The 27,582-nt window shown below is 47.8% G+C and overlaps 1 protein-coding gene across 1 annotated transcript in view; it reads left to right on the forward strand.

Moving 5' to 3' along the window:
* LOC144139976 (putative helicase with zinc finger domain) overlaps window positions 1-27,582 on the forward strand; it is a 70,473-nt gene that overhangs the window by 8,960 nt on the left and 33,931 nt on the right. The window contains exons 5-9 of the mRNA XM_077672194.1: window positions 1,413-1,580; window positions 2,899-3,103; window positions 14,205-14,315; window positions 16,994-17,109; window positions 21,393-21,605. Coding sequence (XP_077528320.1) covers window positions 1,413-1,580; window positions 2,899-3,103; window positions 14,205-14,315; window positions 16,994-17,109; window positions 21,393-21,605 — 813 coding nt within the window. The remainder of the gene's footprint in view (window positions 1-1,412; window positions 1,581-2,898; window positions 3,104-14,204; window positions 14,316-16,993; window positions 17,110-21,392; window positions 21,606-27,582) is intronic.

The following is a 27,582-nucleotide window of genomic DNA, read 5'->3' on the forward strand; positions in this document are numbered from 1 at the left end:
AGGAGAGAACGACGAGCCGAAGATCCCAATACTGAGCCCATGCGCACCACGACACGCAGAGGGGAGGGAGGCTGTTCCACGACGAACCGAGAGGTGCACGCTATCACTTGCAGTTCTCGTTCCGAGCACGTGGTGCGACGAGCTCCTGCTCTAAGGGCTCTTCTGCGATACTGAGCGCATGACGACTCGAGGAGCGGCTCTCCTACGGACACACCGAGGAGCGCACGCTATGACGTGTACTTCTAGTTCCAAGCAGGTGTTGTGATGATTACAGCCAAACGTTCCTCACAAGCGCTTTGGCGGCCGATATCACGTGTCTTACCGCTGTTGAGTGGGTATTGAGGTGGCTGCGCGTCAGGTGGCGCACAGCTGCGCGATAGCGTTCCTCTCTGGGTGTTTTCTGCAACACCGAGCTTACATGCCAGTAACAACAGCTCCACTGTTAAAAAAAATGCACTCCACTGTAGGTCGACCTGAACATAGGTAGACTGCCCTTTTCAACCTCCGATATGAGAAAAGGCGGCAACTCCCGTGCATATCAATAGCGTCTATAACAGCTGGCTCAGACTGATAGGATAAGATGCACAATGAAAACTGTGAAATTCAAAACGTTGGCCAAACTTGGACAAAAAGTTCCAAAAATTGCTTCTCTCCGAAAGGAAATAATGTTTTAAAATGCCTATGTATAATAACCGTTTTTACACTCATCACCAAGAAGCTTATTAAAAAGTGGCACCTTAGCTCGAACTATTTCCACCAACGCAAAATTACTTATAGCCTTGCAGAGTTTCTGGCATGGATTGCTGTCCAATTAATATTGAATCTTAACGATATTGTGTTGGCGTGTTTTAAACAAGGGTGAATATAATTTCTGAGTCACAACAATTAGCGTAACACAAAAGTCGAAACTTCTTACTGGCATTTGGTTTTACCCAGAGACAAGAACCATATTAGCAACCCATGAGCAATGCAATGTAACAAAGGCGATACAAAGACGATGAAATATTTTCAACACCCACTGCGGTAGCTCAGTGGTTTAAGCGGGGTGCTTCTGAGCCCAAGAAAGCGGGTTTGGTCCAGGCCGAGGTGGCTGCTTTTCTGATAAAGGCGAAAAGCAAATATGCTTCTGTGTTGAAATTTCGGTGCACGTTAAAGATACTGAAGTGTTTAAAATTAATCCGGGGTCCCCCACTACAGCGTGCTTTGTAGCCGGGTGTGGCTACTGATGTATGACCGCCAAAATGTGAAACAGTTTCAACACACGTAAAGTATGCATGAAAGAGAGTATGTAGTAGCGGTGAGGTGGACTTAGTTGTAGACATCAGTGCCAAAGCACATCGATTACATGGCTAACAGAAACATGCAAAACGAGTCGACTAATTGTCTTTTGTGCCCGGTGGTCCCGCATTCAGTGCGAGCGCCCAGAGCCTGTACGACCTGTACCCGGCGCCGGACCCACAGGTCTTCCAGCTCACCCAGTCCGTCGTCAGAGGAGTGGACATCAGCAGGGAGAACTACAAGGCTCAAATGCACGAGCTGCTGTACATCGAGGAGATGGCACGAGCCAACGCTATTGCCCGGTCAGTGCAACCGCTCGTGCTCCTTTCTTTACGAACTAATCGATGTTCTTCAAGGCGCTGGTGTCAGTGTAAGTGGCAAAACGCTACCTGTTTTTTTTATTATTGCCGAGTGACTTCCCTTGACCCAGTGGTGTTGGATGTCGCAAAAGAGCTTCCGGTCAAGCGTAGGTAGCCTGATAGGGACCACTGTATTATTTTTGGACTTCATGTATGCCCCTGATGAGCGAGGGGAAATGCCACGTCCCTCGCACGAAAGGGTATCCTTCTTTTAGCACGGTGTTTCTGGCTTCAGTGGGCCAGATTGCCAGAAACAGTGCGCCACAGTAGAGTAGAAGTTTGGTCTTCTTGCTTCATACCTTTTAAAATGTAGCACAGAAGACCAGGAACAAAGAACATATCTACTTCTTCTTCTTCCCTGGTCATTACTGTCAAGACTTCAAAGTAGTCTGCGCCAGAAGATGAACAAACATAAGCAAAGACAGAGACGCACACAGAGTGTAGCCACGAAGTTTTTGATCGGTATCTCCAGGCGAAGCAATAATGTGTCTGCCTCCAAACCGCATAAGCAGACCTAAGTGCCCCGAGAAGTATTCTTTATGCTGACGGCAATCTTATGCGGTTGGAGGTATTTCTGAGGGGATGAGAAATAAGTAAGTTTCTCCTAATTTTCACCAGTGTTTGCTACCTAATTTGACGTATGGTACTTCTTCTTGCAGGTGAAATCGGGCGCGTATTCAAGTTTTCACTGTAAACCATAATTTCTGTCTGCATTATGCCGAAATGGCTTTATTTGGACGGTCTTTTCTGGTGGTTTGCATTCGTCTTCCCACGTTTTTTTACGGCCACAGCTAATGGCAATTATTTGCCCATCAAAACAAAAAATCATCCTAAACGTTGTTAGCCGGGAGGAGTTGGTGGTCTGTTCTGGTCTCTGGACGGTCCTTAAAATATCGCTCTGGTCGTAGTAGTAAAACCATAGGCACATTTAGCCCAAGGTCAGCACCCATAGCAGCACATGTTCATGGGATTACGAACTCTGCCTAGAAGTGTGCAGTACCACTTTAATATAGGCGGCACCTACTTGCACAGTGGGACATTGAATCTGCGTTGCCAACTTTTTGAGGTTATTGCAGAGGTAGTCGGGCTTATCATACCTGACGTCGAAGATGTAGCAGCTAGCCCAAGGAGGCAGACGGGTGAAAAAGGGCAGGTCATTTGTACTGTTTAGTCTTTACTTTCGTCTCACGTTTGAATTCTATCCACTATGTCTTCCATGTTAGGGACAGGGTGGTTTAATACCTCTCCACCCCCTTTCCAGCACGTACAATGGCCGGGCAACCCTCCAAATCACGGCCGACCTGGTGGAAGACACGAACGCCCAGGGCGGGGAGCTGTTTGCGAGTGTGCCCCTTGCCGCGCCAGTCGCCGAGGACACAAAATGTGGTCGGCTGATGCTCCGCAGCTGCAATTTTGTGTGGCTCTCCCGCTACAGCGACCGCCCTCAAGCGCTAGGGAGAAGGAAGGTGTGTATCTATCCCATCATGCCACATCTGGCTCCCATATTTTCGGGGTGGCGGATGCTTAAGGGATACGGAAGTGAAAATTCATTCTGCTTTTCATCTATTCGAAATAACCGTCATTTTTTTAAGTCACTCGACTCCTACCTGGTAGCAAAAGTGTCCTGTTTTCCCAAAAAAGAAATTGATTGTGGACTTTTATAAACAGAAGCTACAATTGGAGGGCTACGACGCACACAGTAGTGGAGGACTCCGAATTAGTTTTGACCACCTCAGTATCGCTTACATAGACCGAAATCTCAACACACGGGCGTTTTTGCTGTTCGCCTCCATCTAAAAAGCAGCCAACCTGGCTGTGATCAAACCCGCTTTCTTGGGCTTGGCCTTAGTCTTAGCCACTGACCTATTGGCTTATCCACTGAGCCGCTGCGGCGGCAGCATCGTTATTTTTTGTATTTGAAATAATCGATCTATGACAAGTCCCGTGACTCCTGCGCGGTAGTAAAGCAACTTGTTTTCTTCCGAAAGCAATCGATGTCTAATGACAAACTACACATTTTCCGCCCTACTTAAATATAATTCTCTTTATAATGGTCCGTATAAACCTAGTTTGATTTGTCATTGACTTTACTAAATGGGTCAGTGGTTCTGTGGCCAGTGTCTTATCTTCGATGCTGGCAAAAAGAAGTACGGGCCTGTATTTAATGCCTCTTATTTTTCTTACATCTTCCCTGTTCCCACTTCACTTTCTCCAATTCCCTTCAGGTTATCCCTTATTCAGGTTATCTAATTCCCTTCAGGTTATCCCTTATTCAGGTTATCCAATTCCCTTCAGGTTATCCCTTATTCAGGTTATCCAATTCCCTTCAGGTTATCCCTTATTCAGGTTATCCAATTCCCTTCAGGGTATCCCTTCAGACCCCCTGTCAACCGCCCTCCTCCCAGCCGTCCACATCCACGACCCCTTCATCCACAACGCGCACTCGAAGCCCCAGTACTAAACGCACTCCTACCTCCAAATCCAAACTGGACCCCCAACTTACTCAAGTACTGCAAACTATACGTACTGGCATACATCAAGAACGACTCGCTCGACAAGAAGATTGCAAAAACACGCATTCCTATACCGAAACGCAGGTAAATCAACTACGAGCACTTCTACAACAAGTCATTACACGCCTTCCACACATTGACCCAACCAAAGAGCCCCCGAGAAAGATCCCACCCCCACGTCCGCAGATAGTTTCATAACTGCCCCAGTAACGGCACTACAGTGGAACTGCCGCATCTTTCAGCACCAGCGCACTACTTTACTGATGAAGGTTAAACAGTCCCAACCTCCCTTTATTCTCCTCCAAGAAACACACGGAACTCCGAGTATCCCCGGCTATGTTGCACATACGAACCCATCTATCACGCAAGTGACGCGCGGTAGGTCCCAAGTAAAATCAACTCTTACTCCAGGATATGCCGCCGTTCTTGTACAGTCCCACTTCGCTACCTCTCCCGTCATCCTCCCTGAATTCTCATCCTGTAATCACGAAGTCAATGCAGTTTTAACACGCCTCCCTTCTGGCCGCAAAATTATTCTCGTCTCAGCCTACTACAAACCTATCGACAGTTCCTCACGTTCCTCCGAGTTAGCCTGGATCCCGGCTCTCGTCACCCGTCACCCAAATATTCCAATAGTCATTTGTGGGGACTTCAATGCCCCTCACCCCCAATGGGGTTACAGCCGCACATCTGCTCGAGGAGGCTCTCTCACCGACACCATGGATCTCCACAATTTCATTCTTATCAATGAACCTTTCCAAAAGACAAGAATTGGCCTTCATAAAGCTCAGGAAGACACCACACCGGACCTCACTTGGGCAACACCCAATCTCATCAAAAGTTGGTCCCCCTACTCTACAACCTGGGGTAGTGACCACTTCCCCCTCCTTATGACGTTTCGCGGCAAGAAGACGCGCACCAAGCAAACACTATCACGACTAGACTGGGACACCTTCCGCGAATATATCGACCAAAAAGACCCCCCTGCCTCCTTTGATGATTTTGCGAATCTTATTCGAACTTGTACCCAAGCCGCCACCGAAAAAAATCGAGTGCTCTTCCGACACACCAGCTCTCGATGCCCACCTCACAAACCTCTGGAAAAAAGTGCACTATCTCACACAGCTGTACCACTCTACCGGCAAACGTCATACAATCGTTGTCCGCATCCGCCGCCAGTATAAACTCATCACGTCATATCAACGTTGCCTTTCCAATAACCACTGGAATGATCTCTGTGCAACACTCGGTCATAGAAAAGGCCTTCGGGCTCTGGAAAATTCACCAAAGCCTTGGACCTAAGAAAAAACAGCGACTTCCACTATTTGCTACCCTCACGCTCACAAAAGACCCAGTCAGCGTTGAACGTGATATCACTACGGCTTTCTTCCCCCACGCCCAACTCCATCCCTCTCCTCCTCTTCCACACATACCCATTTCATCGCCACAGGACGACCTCGACCTTCCCTTCGCCTTCAATGAACTTTACACGGCCATTAACCAAGGTAAACCCAAATCTGCCCCTGGACATGACGGTGTGACCTGGAAACACCTCCGCAACTTGCCAAAACCTGCCCTTGTTGCCTTACTTGGCCATGTTAAAGGCCAACTGCACTCAAATTTCACCTCGACCAAATTTATTTTTAATGCGTAGTAAGTACCCCCAAATCAGCTGTGACACAAGTGGCAGCCCCGTAAAACGCCTCGTTAATCAGCCGTAAGCGTTTAAAAAAGCTCCGCTGCAGACCACGCTGCACCTGCCGGCGGATCGCGTAAACAGCCATGACGCGCCTGTGACGTTCCAGCCGACGGGGGCTTTTTCCTCTGCTCAGCCACGCAGCCGGAGAACCGGTCGAGCTCGGCTGCGCACGTGCGCGCGTAGAGCTTGCGCGCAGACCTTCTCCCGAGCTGGTGACCGTCCAGCCGCTCGCTGGACGGCTGCAACGTCACTGCGATGGCCGCGCTCTGCTCGGTTTCGGTTTCAAAATCGCCGATTTTTGCTGGCCGCTTGCGGCGTCCACGCGCGTATTTCAGCTGTTGTATTTTGCATGTTGCTTTCTTTTAAAGCAGACTATACGAAAATAGGGTTTTCAAGAGGTCGAAATTTTGAGTGCAGTTGGCCTTTAACCGCTGCTGGGAAAATGGTGAAGTTACTGAGCATCTTAAGCTCACTTTCATCTTCCGTATTCCCAAACCCAAGAAGCCTGGTACCGGCCCAGCTGACCTCTCCAACCTCCGACCCATCTCTCTTACTCCTGTTTTCTACAAACTCATAGAAAGGCTAATCAATAACCGTATCACCCATTACCTCGAATATGTCAAACCACACTTTCACCCTGCACAGACTGGCTTCCGCCCTAACCTGAGCACTCACGATAGCCTTTGGCTATTACGTCGAGTGATCAATCGCTCCCATCACAACCACTCTCCTCCCGACTTGATCCTAGCAGTTGACCTTCGCAAGGCTTTTGATCGCGTTAACCAATCTGCCATACTAGAGGAACTGGCGCACGCCTACCCCAGCACCCGGGCACAAATCTGGATCCGCAATTTTTTGAACGCTCGGCCAATACGACTTCAAGGATCTCACCCAGGCTGGACTCCTCGCACTTACTACCTTGACCGCAGTGTACCTCAAGGATCCATACTTTCCCCGATACTATTTAATCTCGCCATGGTGAGGGTCGCTCGAAATCTCGAACGTGACTCTGCTGCACGATTCACAATATATGCAGACGATGTAACCATATGGACTGAATCAGCCGACTTTTCATGCTCTGAAGACATGCAAACCGAACTCCAAGCCGCCGCAAATAGCCTTGAATGCTCCTTGGCCTCTCTTGGTTTGGAATTAGCCCCCGAAAAAACCGAATTCTTACCTGTATTTGGCCACAAACCCCCTCCACACTATAACCTTCCAACTCTTCTTCTCGCCGGTACTCCTATAACAGCTAGTTTTCAACCCATACGACTACTCGGAATCCCAATCGGACACAAAAACAGCCCGTCAATATGGGTAGAGCAACTGAAAACTAAATGGAAAACAATTCAACATGCCATACATCGCCTCTCGAACAAATTTGGTGGAGCAAGCCAGAAGGCAACCCAAACTTTAGCCCACGCTGTCGCAATTGGTACCATAACTTACGCAGCCCAAACCTACGACCTCAACAAAACGGCCGTGAGAACGCTTCAACACCTGCACCGAGCCACCATTCGCGCCATCAGCGGACTACCAAAACATACTCGTCTGGAGAGCTTGCAAGCTGCAGTTGCTCTTCCCCCACTGGAAAATATAATTAAAGAGCAAGTGAATCAATCCCTCCATAAGCGCACATTAACTCATCAAGGTGTCTCTATCGTCGCCTGGGATAATCTCAAGCCGCCTGAACCCCCCGACATCCCATCGCCTCTCGCTCCGTGGAGCCGCCCTTCTGTCACGGACAAGAGGATTGCAGTCATTGATCACTCTCCAAGCAGTCCCGATCACATCCCGCACGTATTACTAGAAATCAATACCTCCAAGCAAACAAGTGTATACGTCCTCAACATTTACAGTACGCCCCAGGCTAGACGAGACACATTTGACCACCTATTCGACAGCACCCTCTCTTTAGCAAAACGGACCAACAGCCCCGTGCTTATAGTGGGCGACTTCAACGCGGCACACCCTACTTGGGGCTACATGACAGAAACTCCCCAAGGGACGAAAGCTAGCCCTGACAATAGCCAGGTGCCATCTTACGGTTCTTACAGAACCTGGCCAGCCCACCCACATGGGTAACAGCGTTACACGGGATACATGTCCGGACCTCACTCTAACCCATGGCCTCAGCAACCACAGGTGGTCTAACCTTGGGGAGACACTCGGCAGTGATCACTGCATCCTCTTCACTGAGATAGCGGACGTCGGCGCCAAGGTTTCCAACCGATCGGTCGCAATCACCGACTGGGTCGCCTTCCGCAAGCGTCGTGCCCAACCGAGTGGCGATAGCTCACCCGACACTGACCCTCTGTCAACTACTGGAGACCCCGAGCAATCGCCTCTTCCTTCCCTCCCAGAGTAGATTAAACAAATTCAAAGTGATCTGGCAGACACTACTAGAACCGTACAAACAAGAGCTCACATGCCAGACGTGGACAGCCACCTTCTTCATATTTTGGATGCCCACCGTAGCCTCAGCAAACGATGGCGAGGGCAAGGGCACAATCGGAAACTTCGTAAACGGATCGCCTTGCTCACCGCCGAAGCCGAACGCTACGCAGCAGAGTTGACACGGGCCAACTGGCAAAATTTCTGCAACCAGCTACAAGGAACACTTGGAACAGCAAAGACATGGTCGCTGCTACGCAGTCTCCTCGACCCCAAGCAGACCAAACAGAAACCACGAAAGCCATCCGTACATTACTCCACCGGGAAAACCTTGACAAAGATACCCTTCTCGCTACACTGAAACAGCGCTATATCAGCGTCGGTCCCCACCCCCAGTATCGGCCTTACCCAGACACCTCTGACACGAATGTCCTGCTCGATGCTGACATCACAGAGGCAGAAGTGAGAGCGGCCCTTCAGCACCTCACAAAAAGCACTGCACCGGGAGCGGACGGCATCCAATATAAGTTACTTCGCAACCTGGACGACCGCGCCATAACCCAGTTGACGGCTTACTACAACGATGCGTGGCGCAAGGGCACTCTACCACAGGAATGGAAGCACGCGGACATAATCCTGATACCCAAACCGGGCAAACCTCTTTCATTTGGCAACCTCCGCCCCAACTCACTTACTTCGTGTCTGGGCAAGCTTCTCGAGCATATAATTCTTGCTAGGCTGCAACCACATCTCGAAGCCACCCACTTTTTCCCCGACACAATGTTCGGTTTTTGTTCCCACCTGGGCACACAGGATGTGCTCCTCCAACTCAAGCACGACATCCTGGATCATCCCAACAGAGCCCAAACTCGCGCCGTTCTGACACTCGACCTAAAAGGTGCGTTTGATAACGTCGCACACGACCTCATTCTTGACAATCTGGCATCATCAAATTGTGGAGAACGCACATACAATTACGTCAGAGCCTTTCTGGCTGATAGGACAGCCACCATAGGGTTAGGTGAGCACCGCTCACCACCCTTTCAACTGACTGGAAGAGGAACGCCCCAGGGCTCAGTTCTATCCCCGATACTCTTCAATGTGGCCATGGCTAAGCTGCCTCCTCTACTCAACGCAATTCCGGAGCTTCGCCACGCGCTGTGCGCGGACGATGTGACCATGTGGGCAACACGCGGATCGGACGGCCAAATACAGGACGCCCTGCAAGAGGCAGCAGATGTAGTTCTGAACTATGCCTCTCTGGGGGGCCTGTCTTGCGCAGCGGAGAAGTCCGGCCTTCTTGTGTTGCCTCCCCGCATGCGACCAGTAACCAATCCAGAAATATCCGTTTACCTTACCAGTAATTTGATCCCGTGCGTCACCCGAGTCCGAGTCCTAGGACTCCATCTACAGTCTAACGGCCGCGCCACGCACACAGTTCACCTCCTCAAAACCCAAATCACGCAAATCACGCACATGATCCGTCGCATCTCCAACAGACGCGCCGGCCTCAAGGAAGCAGACACCCTCCGCATAGTTCATTCCTTACTCATCAGCCGCCTTGCCTACCACGTCCCCTTTCACAATTTGCTGCGCTCCGAACTCCAGCGCCTCAACACTGCCTTACGGACGGGAATTAAAGCAGCCCTGGGACTTCCCCCCTACACTTCTACACAACGTCTCCTTCAATTGGGTGTCCACAACGCGATAGAGGAAATTATTGAGGCACAACGAGCTGGTCAGCTTATCCGCCTTAGCACTACCCGCACCGGTCGTCACGTGCTCGCCGGCCTGGGATACCCCGAGCCGTCGTCACCTCTCCCACCAAGCCCTGTGGCTCTCGCCCCTGTCCTTCGTGCACGTTTACAAGTTGCCCCGCTCCCCAAGAACATGCACGCGGAAACCAACCAGGGCCGACGCCGCGCCCGAGTCGAAGCGCTAGCCCGCCGGTACGGTCAGGACCCACATGTGATTTACACCGACGCAGCCAGTTATCCAGCCAACCCCAACGCTAAAGTGGCAGTGGCCTCTGCAGTTGCTGACAATGCGCAAACAACTTGCTCTGTACGCACCGATTCCATCAGGGTGGCCGAGGAAACAGCCATAGCATTGGCTGTGTCCCACATCACCACCGCTCGACCCGCGGAAGCTGACGACGACGATACCTGGGCAATTATAACAGACTCGCAAGCCGCCTGCCGGGCATATTCTTCTGGAATCCTCTCCATCCAAGCAAACAACATTCTTCGTCAATCCGATCCATCCAAGCTTCCCTTCATTCGTATCGTCTGGACCCCTGGCCATGCCTCCCTTCCTGGAAATGAGCACACACACGCGCTCGCCCGAGAAATGACCCACCGGGCGTCAGAGGAAGCGGACAGACAGATCCGGGGTGGCTCCAAGACATTAGCTTCCATCATCCCATCCCACGAACATCTCAACTATGCAGTCACACTCGCCTACTACCGCACACAAAGAAAAACACTACCTCCACCCCACCACTCCCTATCCCGCGCCGACGCCACGTCATGGCGGCAGCTCCAGACACACACGTTCCCAAACTTACACCACAAACACCTCTTCTACCCCACCCAATACGCTGGCAACTGCACGGCTTGCCAGAGCCCCACTCCCACCCTCTACCACTCTGTATGGGAGTGTCCGCGTCCACCACACGGGCTCACCCCTATACGCATCCCCACCCTCTCCTCTTGGGAGGCTGCTCTGTCCAGCACTGCCCCGCAAGACCAACAATGGCTGATCGAGCGGGCCCGCTGGATAGCGTCCGCCATTGGAGTCCTGGACTGAGGACCCCACTCATAGAGGCTGCTGTTCGGCTAACAAATGATCAATAAATGTTTTCACCACCACCTACGGCCACCCATCCCGTCCCGCGCAACGCCCGCCCCGTCCGCGCTGCCCGCATCAACGCTCTGCGAAACAGTAAACTCCCCCACGAAATTGATATTTACACCGGCGCGAGCATTTCTCCTCCACTAGTTGGCACCGCATGGGCTTTTCCTGACCTCCCTTCCATCCAAGGCAAACGATCCCTTAATATTCCATGTGCTACCATCCTCGAAGCGGAACTCCATGCCATTGTTCAAGCCATAGACTACCTCATGTTTGACTTTCACTCCTCCGTGCCTCCCCAGATACGCATCCTGACAGACTCTTTTGAAGCCCTACAGGCTCTAAAATGTCCTACGTCGACCAATACCATCGCCAACAAAATCACTCATCAGATCTCCATCTTGAAATCTAGCGGCATTCATGTTCGCATCGACTGGTCACCTGGACACGAGGAGTCATCACCGGGGAACCAGGCAGCCCAGTCGGCTGCGCGGGAGTTTATAACCTCTAGTCCTCCGCTGCTACCCGACTTGGCTCCTCCACCTACTGAGACATTACCACCAGCGATACAGCTTCTACGTTACAAAAAGGAAAAAAAAAGACCGTCTCAAGGCCCTGACTCCAACCGGCTTTTTATCCGCCCTGTCCCCACTCCCACGATCAGCAGAAATTTTCACAAACCAATATTTTGCTAATGCTAGCCTTACCCCTGAGACCTTGCGTAAATGGTACACCCCGTCTCTACCGCCTCGATGTCCCTTCTGCGCCTCCCCCCTCCCGCCAATCTCCAGCACCTAATTTGGCACTGCCCGAAGTTCGCGCGCTACAGAACCTTCAAGCCTCCTCCAAATACAACCTCTCTTTACATCGACCCTCGTACACTGGAACCCTCCATGCTGGCTCTAATTGCACACTTGTCCCTAAAAAGCGGTCTAGCGCGAGCAGTCTAGAGTCGTGAGCCTGCTCTCCTCACCCCACGCGGCCTCTTTAGCATTCTTAAGGAGCCCACCTGTTTTGGGTCGAACTGTACACATTTAAGACGTCCCAAGTTACAAACCCCCCACCTTCTACTTCCCCTTCCCCCACTTGACGTAGAGTCTTCCTGCCACAATAAAGGCTACCTCCTCCTCCTTCTTCAGGTTATTTGACCCCCTTCAATAAACGTCCATCACGTCAATGTCGTCCGGGCTTAAGTAAGGTATTTTTTGTGGTGTGGCAAAACAGTAGATAGACGGCTAGTTGGTTGAGACTGATCATTTCGAAAAACAGCGTGAACGAGACAGGACACAAGGAGGAGGAACGATGACAGCGCGCGCAACTCACAAGTGAAGTTTATTAGAAAGCAACGCTTGTATGTAACATCCGGAACAGCCACGTGTGGCGACCGAGCATAATCACATCTTTGATCCATTAAACAATTCCACGTGCTCAGCACTCCACTATACAACCTATTCCGCACCACGACCATACAAGAAATCAAATTCCCGTTTGCCAAAGAAACCAGGCCACATTAGCTGAACGGTTTCCACAGAAAGAGTTCAAAAATTCCGAGCAAACGCTCGTCCCCCTGCACCCTCGAATACTCTTTGAGCCTCACCCGAAAATCCGGTGGACCCGCGTACATTGTACATACTTTAGTGCCCCAGCATTTATGGCCCTTCGGGCGGCAAAAGACCTCACTACGCACAAAACATGACCAAGTATCCAAGCATAACCACGCAGAAAAATGGACCGAGTCTCCAAGCATAACCTTGCATAAACTCAGCCAAACCACGAATAAGCTAGGTGGGGCTGCCAGTTTTGTTGTCTGCCCAGTCTCCGCGCCACTAGTGCGAAGCTTCCCTAATTTTTTCTTTTTAATAGGCGATCAATCGCATGTGGGAGTATTGGCGATGTCTTATGTATTCGGTCTAAAAGCTGATCAATCAATCAATCAATCAATCAATCAATCAATCAATCAATCAATCAATCAATCAATCAATCAATCAATCAATCAATCAATCAATCAATCAATCAATCAATCAATCAATCAATCAATCAATCAATCAGTCAATCAATCAATCACTCAATCACTCAATTAGGTGCATTTTGCCATATGTACAGCAAAAAAAGGTGGCGGAGAAAAGGCTGCGCTTTCACAGATTGACAATGCTCCAGCCAGCTTCCTATCTCAGTTATGGGAATCTTCAATGACATTAGTCACATTGAAGTTAGTAGGCAAAATACTGTGAAATACCACTTCTAATCACCATTTGCTTAGAAACTCATTATGCATATTAACTCTCTTTTGCCACAGTCTCGCCTTCCCTAAATCACTTCTTCCAAGAACTGAGAATGATGGCGTTGCCTCGGATTATGCAGTGTTTGTAGAACGGGCAAGGAGACAACCCACAGCATTGCTTCAGCAAAATAATCGTTAGATCCAAGTTTAGTGCGAACTTTGTTTGATTTGTTTGTTTGATTGGGAAAGACAAATATATTGCCTCTCAAAGCATTTCCCGCACTCGCCGATATATACCGCCACGTGACATTGCCAAGTTGCCAACCATGCTGTGTGGATTGGGTAATGCTCCCAAACAAACGCAGGTACGAAATTCTGACCTAACGACGTGGATCAATTTAGGTGCGAAATTTGTAGCAGAGTGACGCAGAAATGCCATTCATTTCAGTGTGACCATGTGTTTTCAAATTGAAAAAAAAAAAGATTTCCGGAGTTCTGGGCAGCCACTATCTACTTGGAATGTTGAATGTTCAGCTGGGTTGTATAATTTTGCTCGGATCTAACTGTGAGCATAGTTCGCCATGAGAAGCATGCATGGAATTTATTGGACACGCTGTTACTCGGATTCAACCTGCTTTAGCATTGTTGAAGGGGAATAATAAAATTAGCTCTGCATTCATCTGGACGTGGTCAGCGTGCTCACAACTGTTTTCTTGTCTTCTCTGCCAAATACATCGTAAAAACTTTGGGTATAGAGCACGCCTATTCAGAAAGCAGGTACAAAAATTGTGTTTTTTGTTTCAAGCTTTTGATTTGTTTAAGGGTTGTGTCTTACAGGATGTCATTGTTTCAGCAAGGTCTATGTGATAACCATCAACGCATTGCAGGTGTTTGAACTGCCCATCCACTTGATCGAAAAGCGCTGTGTATACATCCGAGTTACCAAGGAATGCGTTGAAGAGTTTGGGCTGAAGCCACGAACCAGCTTTGAAGCAGAGGTACGTTGTCAGAAGGATTCATTTTTCTAAGTGCGCGCAGATATTCGTTTTTTCTCAAATATTTAGTTTGTTGTAAGTTATTTGATGTATACCGTGACCAGTAAGTCGTAATTTTGGTAATTTTTGTGGTTTCAAAGGGTTCTGCATTCGTTGCACACAGGAGAAAAAGTAGAAATTTGGTTGACAAATATTAGAAGTGTATTTACGTGTAAGATAGCGTAGCACACTTTCAGGTGAGCAAATACTATAAGATCGATGCTAAGAATGGTTAGCTTTACTTTTTTGGTACTTGCAAAGTGAACCACTGAAGACGAAAAAACCAGAGAAGTGGCTGATTGAGGAAACCCGGGTGCAGAAGTCTGCTTTTTTAGTTTTCATAGATTTTTTGTTGTCTTTGTGAAAGTGCATTCACCGTGCTAGTAAATTAGGCTTCTGCATGTGCCTGCGTTTTGTACTTCTTTGCTTTGTTCGTGTTTTGAGGCTTCTAGAGAAGTATTAAAAAGGAAATGAGATTATTGTGACGCTCCTTTAACTTTTCTCGCACACAAGAGAAATACAATTTGAAACGCGTTTTTGGCTCACAACCAGATACAATCAGAGAGTTGTTTCAAAGGCAGCATTACCGTCATTTAATGGGGGCATCACCTTGTTCTCTCCCGTCTCTATGTTGCAAGTTGGTAAAGATGGTCAGAGACCGGCCGATAGGCAGGGCTTGCCATACTCCAGCGTGAAGTTTTAATGTTCACGCGTGCTTTTCATTTGAAAAAACACTGCAGAATAGAGATGTGAGTGGCTAAAGAAACCAAAACAGCATTAAAAAACAAAACAGCTCAGCTTTTTTTTTTGTTTTCTTCAACCTAGATAGCACCTAAAAAAGAAAAACAGACCTTCTCCGGGGAAATTCGTAGTGATTCGACCAACCTGCAGATAGGGAAACACTTTCAGAAACCGATGATTTGACGTAAATCATGCGCGGAGTTTGAGGGCGGAAGCTGTGCTGAGACTTTAATGATGCAGCATAGAACAAATGTATTGTTTTCAGTGTTACCGAAAAAAATCATCTGGAGGTAATGTCTAATAGCATAGAACAAATGTATTGTTTTCAGTGTTACCGAAAAAAATCATCTGGAGGTAATGTCTAATAGGGGATTGAAGGCGAAAGCCAGCGATTATCGAAGACTTCTTCACTGCTGCATCGCGTTTGCGATACTGTCACGTTAATCTGTTATGCGGCACGCATCCGTATAATTCTTGTTCCATCTTGGCACTGCAAGGGTTAAAGGTTTATGGCTGCGGTTCTTGGAGACCTGGCTTAAAACCCCATTAGAACCCAAATAAGTTTGTTTCTGTAGATATTATATTTGCTTGTTTTCTCATTACAGCGGCCGTAATTTGGTTTCATTCGTGTAGTCGCCAGCAACTACGGTCACGTTTCGCTTTTAATGAGACATCTAAGGCTTTTGGGGACAATGGTAGGCTGCCATTCATTATCTGAGCTTGTCCCTGAAGAAGAAAGTGTATGACAGCTGCACCTTACCGGTACTCACCTACGGGGCAGAAACTTGGAGACTCACGAAGAGGGTTCAACTTAATTTTAGGACGACTCAGCGAGCAATGGAACGCAAGACGATAGGTGTAACATTAAGGGACAATGAGAGAGCGGAGTGGGTCAGGAAACAAACGCGTGTAAAGGACATATTAGTGGAAATTCAGATGAAGAAATGGACGTGGGCAGGGCATGTAATGCGAAGGGAAGATAACCGTTGGTCATTAAAGGTAACAGAGTGGATCCCTAGAGAAGGCAAGCGTTGCAGGGGGCGGCAGGAAGTTAGACGGGCAGATGAGATCAAGAAGTTTGCGGGGATAAATTGGTCGCATATTAGCACAGCGCCGGGATAATTGGAGATTAATGGGAGAGGCCTATGCCCTGCTGTGGGCGTAAATAGGCTGGTGGTGTGATGATGATGATGATGATGATTATTATGAAATGATGATCTAAGGCTTTTGCCTCAAGAAGTACGTCGATTTTTTTATAAACTTGCGCGGATTCGCCTTTCTTCAACTTTGAGGTTTAAAAAAAACATGAACAGAACTTGTCCTTTTCACACCTCTCGAAATATCCCGAAAACTTACACCTCTAGTAGTGAACAGCTTCCAACACCATTCTGTGACAGCCAAGTTGAATGGTAGCTTCCTGTTGATTCTGTCAAACCAGAATGTTCCCATCCTGACAAAATAGAAGAGATGTTTCACAAGGCCTCAATCTGTTGTGTATCCACGTCCACGGTTCAAGTAAAGTGGGCTTGACCTCGTAGACACGTGATGGTTCTTCTCTTTGTGGGCGAAAAAGGGTGGGAGGGCGAAAAGGACACGAGCAAGTCACTGGGCTCTGCAGCTACGCTGTACTGGAATAGTTGTGCAGCGTTGTGATTGAGTGAGCTGTGTGGGTTGTTTGAGTGCAGGATCACGTGATGAGTGAGGCAAACAATCTTCCTATTCACGAGGTACAGTATTGCAGTCGTTAAGTAGTACTAAGAAGCAAAGTCATACTTTCAAGAATAAAAAAGCTTTTTTTATGGCTAGCAGCTCTGTCACATACACATCCAGCCCTTGTTAGTCCCGTAGGTGTCACTTCCAAAAACAAAACCCACCCCAACCCCGCCGTTGTGTGCGTGCAGGTGCAGTTTCAGCTGGACCGGCTGCCCCTGTGCCGGATGCACTATGCCGTCGACAGGCTTCCCACGACCAGCCTTGTCCTCCCCGAGTTTCGCATCCGACCCTCTCCGTGCCCGCGGTGAGTGTACTTGGACGGTAGAATGGGCAAGTCCGGTTAGCTTTATTGAAGCCAGTTTTATACACTGGGGGAATGGGGCTCAGGGAATAAAAAAAGGGGGGGGGGGAAGAGGAAGAGATAGGAGTGGGAAAGCGCGTACTCTAGTCCCATTTCGGGCACTATAGTCTTTCACGCAAGTACGTTTCACTCAGGAAACATAAAAGACCGATGACTTAGAATAGCTTCCACCGTAAATGTTCGATTGTCCAATCGGGTCAGCGCGGTGGCAAGCACGCTCCTCTCCGATGAGTATTCGGGGCAGCGACACAGCACATGTTCTATAGTTTCTTCCGCCCCCCAGGCGTCACAGTGGGCGCTGCTGCCCATCCCTATGAGGAAGGACAGTGTCTCCTCTTATGACAAGCTTCACAGCTATAAACAAATACTTTGCTTGGAAGGCATTCTTCAGAGGTATAAAGGTGTTCGTAGGTGTAAATATGTCTCTTATGGCCTTTTATTAAAGCATTGTTTTAATTGGCAAATGCGTGCCACATCAAGTGGTTCAGACGGACACACGGTTCTCCGCATTTGGTCCACAAAGAAATGCTTACTCACTTAATATGCCGTTTTTAGTGGATTGTAACACCAGGTTTTTCCTAATTTTTGTAGCTGCAGTGGACCCTTGCGTTACATTTGAAAATTGCAATTCAAGTTGCCAAAAAAGCGCAATTGTGCACCCAGTTATCATTGACAGCTACACTTTTAGCCATTTCGCGATCTAAGGTGGCAACATGTAGCATGTCTGTTTTGATTCCCTACAATGCAAAAGGGATTCTCTTCGTTTTCTTCTTTTTGTGCGGTGGTAGTGAAGCGCAACAAACCCTACTTAGGTCTACACAGTACGACGCAAAAACAAACCAAAGTGCTGCGGACGCCGTCAATGCGGTCAGGCCGTCCCAAGTGTTACCACACCTCTTGGGCTCCCGTTGCTATGGCAACGTGTTGCACTCAGTATGACGCCCGTTTCAAAAGAAGCTATTTTACGGCTGAAGAAATCGGCAATTCAGCTGTCTCCGGAAGACTCAATGCATCGTCCATCCGCGGATGGAGGCTCCAGCGGAAGCGTCTTTTCACATGCACAGCGCAAACGTCTCACGACGGTCAGTGTAGAACTGATACACATTAAGGCAGGCGTCGTCGCTCGACTGATGGGCATCCCGCAAACGAGGTTCAAAGCGTCACAGGTAGACATCTAGTCACACTTTTTAAAAGAGAAATGTGCTTTTTCATGCTTTTGCTGGTCTCGCGTGAGTGTTTTGGCGTTTTTTTTTTGAAGCGACAAAAAGTTACCCTCGCGTTACTTTTCGCAGTTTCATATTTTCTTTCTGGATAACTAAACATTCACTCTTCGTGTTACAATCTCCGTCGTGGTACAATCGAGCAAATACGGTGCCTCATGCAAAGATATCTCTAAAGAGCTATGTAGTGTTGTTCGGTTTCGGGTAAATCCCGAATTTACCCTTTTTTTGCACCCCGACCATGTTTGAAAAGCACTGGGTTGAGCCGGATTTCTCCCGGAATGGAACTTTTTAAAGTAGCAATCTGCCCAATCGGGCGCTGACAGACCACCGCTCTCAACCGGTACTTGCTAGAAGCAAGCCCCACAAATACGGCATTAGAACTCATTGAGTATTCGCCTGACTCTAGCGCTCGCTACCGCAGGCTGGCAAATGCAGCACTGGCACTGTTGGGCCCAACTAATAGAAGCTCTAATGTCGAGAGAACTTTCTTACGGCTGAGATACGTTCAACGATGGGACAGGTCTCGAACAAAGACTGACCAGTCTACGTAGGTGGGACCGTATACGCTGCATCAATGATTGTATGCGTGACTATGACCTCTCTGTCAAAAACAAAACTAATGCCCACTTGCCCGCTCATTGTCTGGCCTGCATGATTGGTGAGTGTGTATGTGCCGCTGTTACAAAAAGTTAAGTTTCTGCGGAGTTGCAGCGACATGAAGGCACGGGAAACTTTAGAGGCCTGTCATATAAGAATGAAGGAGGATGAATGCGTGAGTGACACATCAGTGTTCCTTCATAAACCACCGCTTGCACATCTTGACGCTAGTCTGTCGAAATGTAATGGAGCTGCTTCTAAAGATTGCTATGGTTGTGAGAAGTGCGCATGAGCGGCCTGATAATAAGTGCACCGATATTTGTGTGATCTGTCCAGTACATTTAGTTTGTTTGCGCTCGTCCCGTCCTTCGCGCATGTATTGTCATATTCGCGCAAAGCCAGTGTTTATTCTTCAAAACGCACCAACTCACCCAACACGAAGTTCTTGTAAAGTCCGACATGATGCGCATGTGGATAATTATGTAAACAAGGACGAGTAGGCAATAGACGGCCAGCTTTTGGGGAATAAAATGTTTCATTTATTGGAGGTTATCAATGCTTTCTGATGTCATCCTTACTGATTCATTTCCAAACAAACTTTATCGAAAGTATTTGCTAGAAAACCTTGAAGCTCCTCAATTACCAGCGTTAAAGTTAAGAAGCTTGTGATAGCCTCTCATTGAATAAACTAAGTGTATTACTTAGTACATATCTTGATTTAACCTGAAAATTCCGAAATTCGTAATAGGTATGCCGTAAAGTCCGATTTCTTCCAATTTATGAGTTTACAATATAGCACCCGATTTTTACCGCCCGATTTTAAAGAAATATAAAACCCGAAAACGAACAACCCCAGCTATAAGTAACCAGGAATCTCTCCTGGCTTGCCTCACTCCCAGCGCGGAGGCTGCATCCTCCCCTCTCCACAATTTCTCTGGGAGGGAAGGCGTGAGGTCGTACAGTTTTGCACTTCTCAGCAGGGAATTACAGGTTTCCTGGCTGTCGTAACCGTTCTTTTCAAATCAAACGGAGAAACAAAAATGATCTTGTATATGAGAATACCATATAACACACTTCATTCATTAAACTGCGTAGTGTAGCCCAAATAAAATAGATGAACCCACTTCAGTTTCCATTTGATGTTTGATGCGGATGCAAGAAGTGTTAAAAAAATTTACGTTTCACGCTACAGAACCTCAGCAGTAATTGCACAGAGACCAGCACCACGAAGTTATCACTGTGTTAACTGGATGCTAGCGTAGCAGTGAATAGATGAAGCAGAACTAGCGGCCCCAGTGCAGTCGCCCAGTCAGGGTTCGTGGTGGTGGCTTAAGTCAAGGGCCACCAATCGCACAAACATAATTCAGTGATGACGTAGAGATGTTGCCTGCTTAATCTGTTTTCTTTAACAATGCCTAGAATTTGTTTGAAGCCTGTAATAAAATTGGTGTCATTCGTATCTGAACAAATGAGTGTTTTTAATAAAGCGGATTTGTATTTTGCCTTCATGTCCCCTCTACTGCGTGTGTAGAAGCATGACACAGTGAAGTACAGTGTTCCTAAAGAGGGTAGGCATTCACTGCATACATATTTAAAAAACACATAATTCTGATTATGGAGCGTTTTTTTCTACTTTCTGATATTCACTTCAGTGTCAATATTTTCCCACTGATTTATATGCAGTTTTTGTATTCACAAATGTGCGTTGAAACAGCTTGTTTCCGTACCATGGTCCTCCTCACTGATTTGCTTACATCGGCTGGGATAGGAGTTTTGGCGTGGTGGCCGCTAATAATCCACAAGGCTTTGTCTCACGCCGACCATTACAGAGGAATCAAAGCTGTAGACTTCCGCTAAACTCAGATAATAAGTTTGTGATCTGAAGTTGACAGTGGGGCCACAAAAAAAAGAAGCACAAATGGTTCGACAAATTTGCTTGCGTAGCTGATTGTGCTGCTTCCATTTTCCCTATTGGTTCATGCCTGCTTTATATTTCTTAGCTTTGCAGAAGAGGCCATAGATTGTGCTACAAGAAAGGGTGTTGGCTATAGAGTTTCAATCTGTCACTGCGATACCTCTCCATTATTTTGCTTGTCACATGGCTTATTTTTACTCCTGAAGCCAAAATTAACAAACAAGGCGACATTTGTTCTCTTGTTAATCTTGCGTGATGCTTATAAAAACTCCGTGACAAAAAAAAAGCTCTTGGAGCTCCGTTCTAGAGGCAACTTTCCAGTCTGTTTGTCAACCAATGCTTAGGAAATGTAGAATGCTCTTACCTAGTACACGATGGGACGGTGTAAGTGTGACTCATCTGGAGTATATGTTAGCATGAAACTCTATGATGGTGCCCGACGGTGTCTGAAGTGGATGTTCAATCACCTTGTCTTGTCTCGGCTGTGGCAGCGAGTGGGAGCAGAGCTGGGACCCTCGCCTCAGCGAGCAGCAGCAACGAACCATGGAGGCTATACTGTCTCCGTTTCCCGTGGTCGGCGTTCCCCCTGTCCTGGTGGAAGGACCTTGTGGCACGGGGAAGACCTTCGTTTTGGCGCAGGCACTCTTCGAGGTCATCGGGCGGCTGCCTGACTCCCGGGTGCTGGTGTGCACCCAATCGAACAGGTGAGAATTTCCTTGGCGCGACATAATCACCTGAATGATATTGTCCAGGGGCATGGTTAAGTTTTGACCGTTCAATTTCCGTTTCAAAGTGCCCATTTCAAGAGTAAGCCCTGCCTGGCTGAGGGCAAGTGACCTGGGAGTTTCGCAACTCAAGCAAGGCGAGGCGTGGGTTTCTGCGCACGTCATTGGTCAGAGGCCTCATAAGTACACCTATGCCAATACTGAAACGGGTTCGAAATTGACATGTTGAAACGCGCAAACTCGGAATTCCACCCCAGGAGTGTGCCAAGGATAGTCCACTAAGGGATTGGTGAGAGGGCAAGACATAACGACAGTCATCTGTAGCTAGTATCGCTCTTGTGGTTCACTCTTTAGTAGTTAGAGGAGGGGGGCATGACGTGGCAATGCGACACATTATTCTCTCCCCTCCTCCCTACAGTGATGAGAAGTGGTTCTCTGTAATACCGACAGTGGTGCAGAAGAGCATATGCAGGAAAATTTTTGATTCGGTTCTTGGGCACCTTAATTTGTGTGACGTGCCCATGAGAGGGGGACCAAAGAGAGAGGGGGTGGTGAACCAGCGTAATGGTGGAGTGTTTTCATTGATTTCAACAGCGAGTTTGTGAAGGAGAAAGTTGTGCGGTTGTATCTCTTAAGAGTTGACGTTTTCTGTTTCATGTGTCTCAGCGTTGTCTGCGCCAGCACAATCTTGCGTGGATGTTTTTGCTAGGACACTGTAGCAGTTTCCGCTGACATCTAACAAACCATGTGTTCGGTGTTAGCAATTATTCCTTTGAACTTTTTTCGGTATTGACGGCCAGACTTTTCCCCAAAGATGGAATGGCCAGGAATGGTGCGATGAGACCATCATTTCTTAAGCGTGCGGGGTGTACTAGCCGTGGGTTTTGAGCCTATGGATATTTTTTGATGCATTACACGTCTTAAAAGCTTGTCTGCATTGCCAATATGCTAAGTTGGATGCTTGGCATAACATGCGTGCTTCAAGCTTTGACGCCGCTAAACAAGTGGGGCTGGGAGTTGGAGAAGTGCCGCAGAAATTATGAAGATTAGGTGACGTCTTGGAGCATGGATGCTAGAATGGGAGACAGGGGTCAAGAAACTCTGAAGCATTATTCGACAATATCTGACACCACCACGGAGTGTTGTTTTGGGTTATCTGGTTTGGGAGAGACAGATTTGAAATATTTTTATCGTGCCCAATCCTGTCTTTGCACTTCATCTTCTCAAAGCTGAAATTATCTCTGAAAGACGGAAAGGTCTTCGTGCATTCATTTAATATTGGCTTGACTTGACAAGGGAGCTCGATGGACTGCATCCTAAAGGGGAGTTCTTTACTGAAAATATTTTTCGCCCTCCTTCTCAGAAGTGCATGATTGTTTCGTGTGGGAAAAGCTCTAAAGGGTTCAAAATCCAACTTTGGAAATTACTTTGGCGTGTTCCAATCCAGCAGTGGAATGGCTAAAGGCCGAGTTATGCAATACAGCAAAACCCCGCTCGTACGTTTTCACGGGGCTGAAAAAATAGGCGCAAAAAATATACCAAAAAAATAAACTCAAACTCAAACTCAAAAGCCGGGAAACGCAAGAGCCATGGAACTAAATAAAAGGACTGCACAATTCAACTGTACCTGCCCTCACTGCTCGCTTATCAGTTGAAAAAAGTCTTGCAGCATTGTATGCCGCATTTTCTTGACGCCACAGATTAAAACAAGCGCACGCCCACTGGTGTCCACGTATGCCTGCACACGGAGATAAGCCGCTGACAACCGCTTACGTGCGACCGCAACGAGGCAGTAATAAGAAGTTCACAATATAAAACAGCTGAGATGGCCACAACTCGGCAAAAACAGCAATCGCAGGCAGTGAAACAATGATTGTACTATACAGCCATCATGTTCCTAATATATGCAATAGAGAGGAATGTGGCGCCAGCGTCTATGCGGCTCACATTAAGGCCGTCTGTGAGCTAGCAAATGTTTTCGGGTGTGCCTATGAAAACGTCGTCTTCGCGGTGAACCGGTGCATCGACCGTCAGCTAGGTTCACAAAACTCGTAGTTGAGCGACTACGTTCATACTTGAACAAGAAATAAAACGTGACGTTAAACAGTCGTGGACGAAGAGAAGATAGGACGGATACAGGCGCCCGTATCTGTCGTATGTTTTCGTCACCGAAGTACGCTTGGTTTCTGTTTTTTATCGTCAGTTACAACTTTCCCGGCGGCATATTGCCCATTCGGTCATACGTTCCTGGGATATCTTAGGGATGTTAGAATGGGATGTCTTAGAAGCCGGGAAAACGCAACAAACAGGAGCATAACAGCATGGTTCTACTTGTACTACAGTCAAACTCGATCTAACGAAACCTGCTCTTACAAATTTTCTTATCTACCGGACAAATTCGGATTCCCCCGCAGGTGTCTATACGGCTGAATGCGGTTAGGAACTCGAACTAACGCAATAGAATCACTGCCACCCCAATTTAACGAAGAATTTAGAGAAACAGGTACGTTTAAAAATGAAAAATTTTTAATGCGTTACACAGAATGCCACGAATATTTTGCCCCTCGTCACAAAAAAAAACAAGGACACTAGTTTTTTTTTTCTGCGGAGCTATGCGATATAAATTCAGTAGTCCCTTGCATACCTCGGCAAAACTAGACGCCACATACCCACACTCACACACAAAAATATATTTTTCTCACCCACTCACTCACACTCACGCTCACCAGTCGCCCTCACCACTCGCACTAATTAGCACTCACGCTCACGCTCACCACTCACCGTGACCAATCGCACTCACTTGCGCTCACGCAAACCACTCGCCTTCCCCACTGGCACTCACTCGCGCTTACGCTCACCACTCGCCATCACCACTCGCACTCACTCGCGCTCACCCTTCACCGTCTACCCTCGCACGCGACGAGTGTGTGCAGCAGACCCTCCATGAGTCATGAAACCGATCAGTACTGGTGCATTACGGCCTCAGAAAGCCATCCAAATCATATTCCTAAATCAACACGCCACCAGAGAATTAATTCTAGATGCCCCATGGCAGGAGCTCAGTGACGACATATTTCCGAAGATAAAAGCAATCCTGCCACTAATGATCATCACAGGGAGCGCCTCCTGCGAAGAATTGCCAACAACGAGTACAAGCGCAATAGTGGCGCTCACCGCGGTATAGGCCCCGCAAATGGGGCGGGTAGCGCGAGTGCACTCGCGAGTGGTGAGCGGGGCTCACCCCGCGTGGGGCTCGCACTCACTCGCACTTACACTCTCCAGTCCAACCCGAGGCGAGGCTCACTCACCACTCACTCATGAGGGGTCAGGAGGGTGTAAGTGCACTATTGAGTGAGCCTGCCAACCTATGGTCCTGGCCAGCACGCTTTTCACAATCTTGAACGGAAGGAACCGCATCATCTATACGCCTCTTCGTCTGAAGTTGCGGTGACGACAACTTCAAGAAGACGTATACCTCTCATGAGAAGCCGGAGGAAACCCTGTTTACGTTGTGCGGGGATATGAGAGCCAAGAAGGTTTCGCTCACAGGGTAAGTGGTACAACAGACCGCGTTGTGTTTCGCGCAACTGCTGGGGGAGGACGACTTCAGGGCAAGTCCCAGCTGGCTTCCTATTTTCACAGGGGACTTTTAGCGCATCGCTTAAATATCGGCAAACGAGCGCCGTGCCCACCGCAATTACGATGTAATGGTACCTGATGGGATTCGACTCCCTTTCGACATTGAATTTATGGAATCAACTGCTCGTAAAATTACAGTCCTGATTTTATGAAGTTCTAGATTTAACGAAATGACTCGCTGTTCCGGACGACTTCGTTAGACCGAGGTTTAACTGTATAGCACTTAACTTGACTCGCAACACGCTAGTGGTGGCCGGAACTCCTGTGCGGACGGCGGTGGCACCACGCAGCGAGAACTAACAAGAGAGGGCGAACAGCTCCTCTGATAATCGTCAGCACGTCCTGTTGCTTCCTCCCCTTGTGACGTGCCGAATGCGCAACATTTTTAACGCACGCGGGCAGCATTGTACAGCGGTTCAAGAAATGTGACGCGTGGTGGTTTCCTTGCTATTATCGCAGAAAGACCTGTTGATCGGCTAACAAACGTTTTCAGTGCTTTCAACCTAAACCAGCTGAAACGAGCAGTCAGCTAATATAGTGACGAGCGACGCATTTGATTGCAGGAAGCATAGCACAGATTTGAAGCAGACAGGAGAAGCAACTTCAAACAAGGAAAATACATATCCAGAGGTCGGCGAACTCACTCATGAGTCCACTCACTCAGACTCATTTGGACTCAAACTCACGCGTGAGTTTGAGTTTGAGTGAGCGCGAGGCTAGTGTGGCATGGTGAGTTTGAGCTTGAGTGAGTTTGAGCCGAGTGGTCCCGACTGAGTTTGAGTCCGATTGAGTCTGAGTACGCCTGAGACCTAGTGAATTCTGAGTCCATTTTGAGTTCTGAGTACATTTTGAGTTTGAGTCCATTTTGAGTTCTGAGTAAATTTTGCGTTTGAGTCCATTTTGAGTTCTGAGTACATTTTGAGTTTGAGTACATTTTGAGTTTGAGTACATATTGAGTTTTGAATACAGTTTGAGTTCTGAGTACACATGAGTTTTGAGTCCATTTTGAGTTTGAGTACATATGAGTAGCCTAGCAGGCAGCTATGGTTGGCTGTTAAGTTTGATGCGTCCCTGTGGGCTCGGAATTCAGGTTACCTGCGGGTACGGCACCATTCGCGATCCGCGTGATCGGTTGTGAGGGAGGGGGTGTCTTATTTTTTTTACTTTTTTGTTGAATTTTCATGACCCTAAGCACATGCTGTATACCAAGTTGTCGCGGCTGGCTCGTGAGTGATAATTGACTGGTGAGGTCATAAAAAGGGTTGTCTTAACTTTTCCTCCTGATGGATCCACTAAGAGGGTGGGAAAGGGTGGTGGGAAAGCACACTGCGGCGCTTGCTTGCTTGTTGTTCGCCTGCTACTGTTAACGGCTTGATATACTAGGGGCCACAAAGGAAGAGGTGAGAGCCGGGGGGAAAAGCGGGCGGGGGTGGTCCCTTCTGCTGTTTCAAATGAATTAGCTGAATTGACTGGGCAACGCCCCTTTAGACAGAATAATGACCGCATTAAATTGGGTGAAATGTCAAACCGATGAGGCTAAAGCGTGTAAAGTATCAAATGAAAGGTCCCGATTAACGAAATCACGCGGGGTAAATTAAAAAATGTTTCCTGATTTTAGTCATCAGGCAGTCATAATGAGTGATAGATTGGGTTAAAATTCAAAATGACGCTGCGAGGGCATCTTGGGAATCAAATTCAAGGTCTCGGTGTGGGGAATCATTCGGGACAAAATGAGTATGGTTATATAAAGACGTAGTCATGGTTAGTCATAGATTCGGTTAAAATTTAAGTTCATTGCGCAAGGGCATGTGGGGTATCAAATTAAAGGTCTCGATGAGGGTAACCACGTGCTTCCTGATTATTATCATGACATACTCAAGGTGGGTCATAAATTAGGTTAAAATTCACAATGACACCACTGGGTGTGCGGATCATCAAATTGAAGGTTCCGATGAGCGAAATCACGTGGGACAAAAATGCGGTATGGCTATATCATGAGATAGTCATGGTTAGTCATTGATTGGTTTAACATTCAAATTGATTCCGCTAGGATGTGATGGGTATCAAATTAATGGTCTTGATGAGCGGAATCACGTGGGAGAAATACAAAAATGCTTCCTGGTTATAACCATGAGATAGTCATGGCGAGTCTTATATTGGGTTAAAATTCGAAGTGACCCCTAGGGCGTGTGGGGTATCAAATTTACGGTCTTGACGAGGGGAATCCCGTGGTACAAATAAAAAAGGCTTCGTGGTTTTAATCATGAGATAGTCATTATGAGTCATAGATTGGGTTAAATTCAAGGTGAGGCCGATA

Source organism: Haemaphysalis longicornis, unplaced genomic scaffold (genome assembly GCF_048455015.1).
Source record: "Haemaphysalis longicornis isolate Haplotype H1 unplaced genomic scaffold, Haemaphysalis longicornis Haplotype H1 scaffold_5, whole genome shotgun sequence".
NCBI classification, from domain to species: Eukaryota; Metazoa; Arthropoda; class Arachnida; order Ixodida; family Ixodidae; genus Haemaphysalis; species Haemaphysalis longicornis.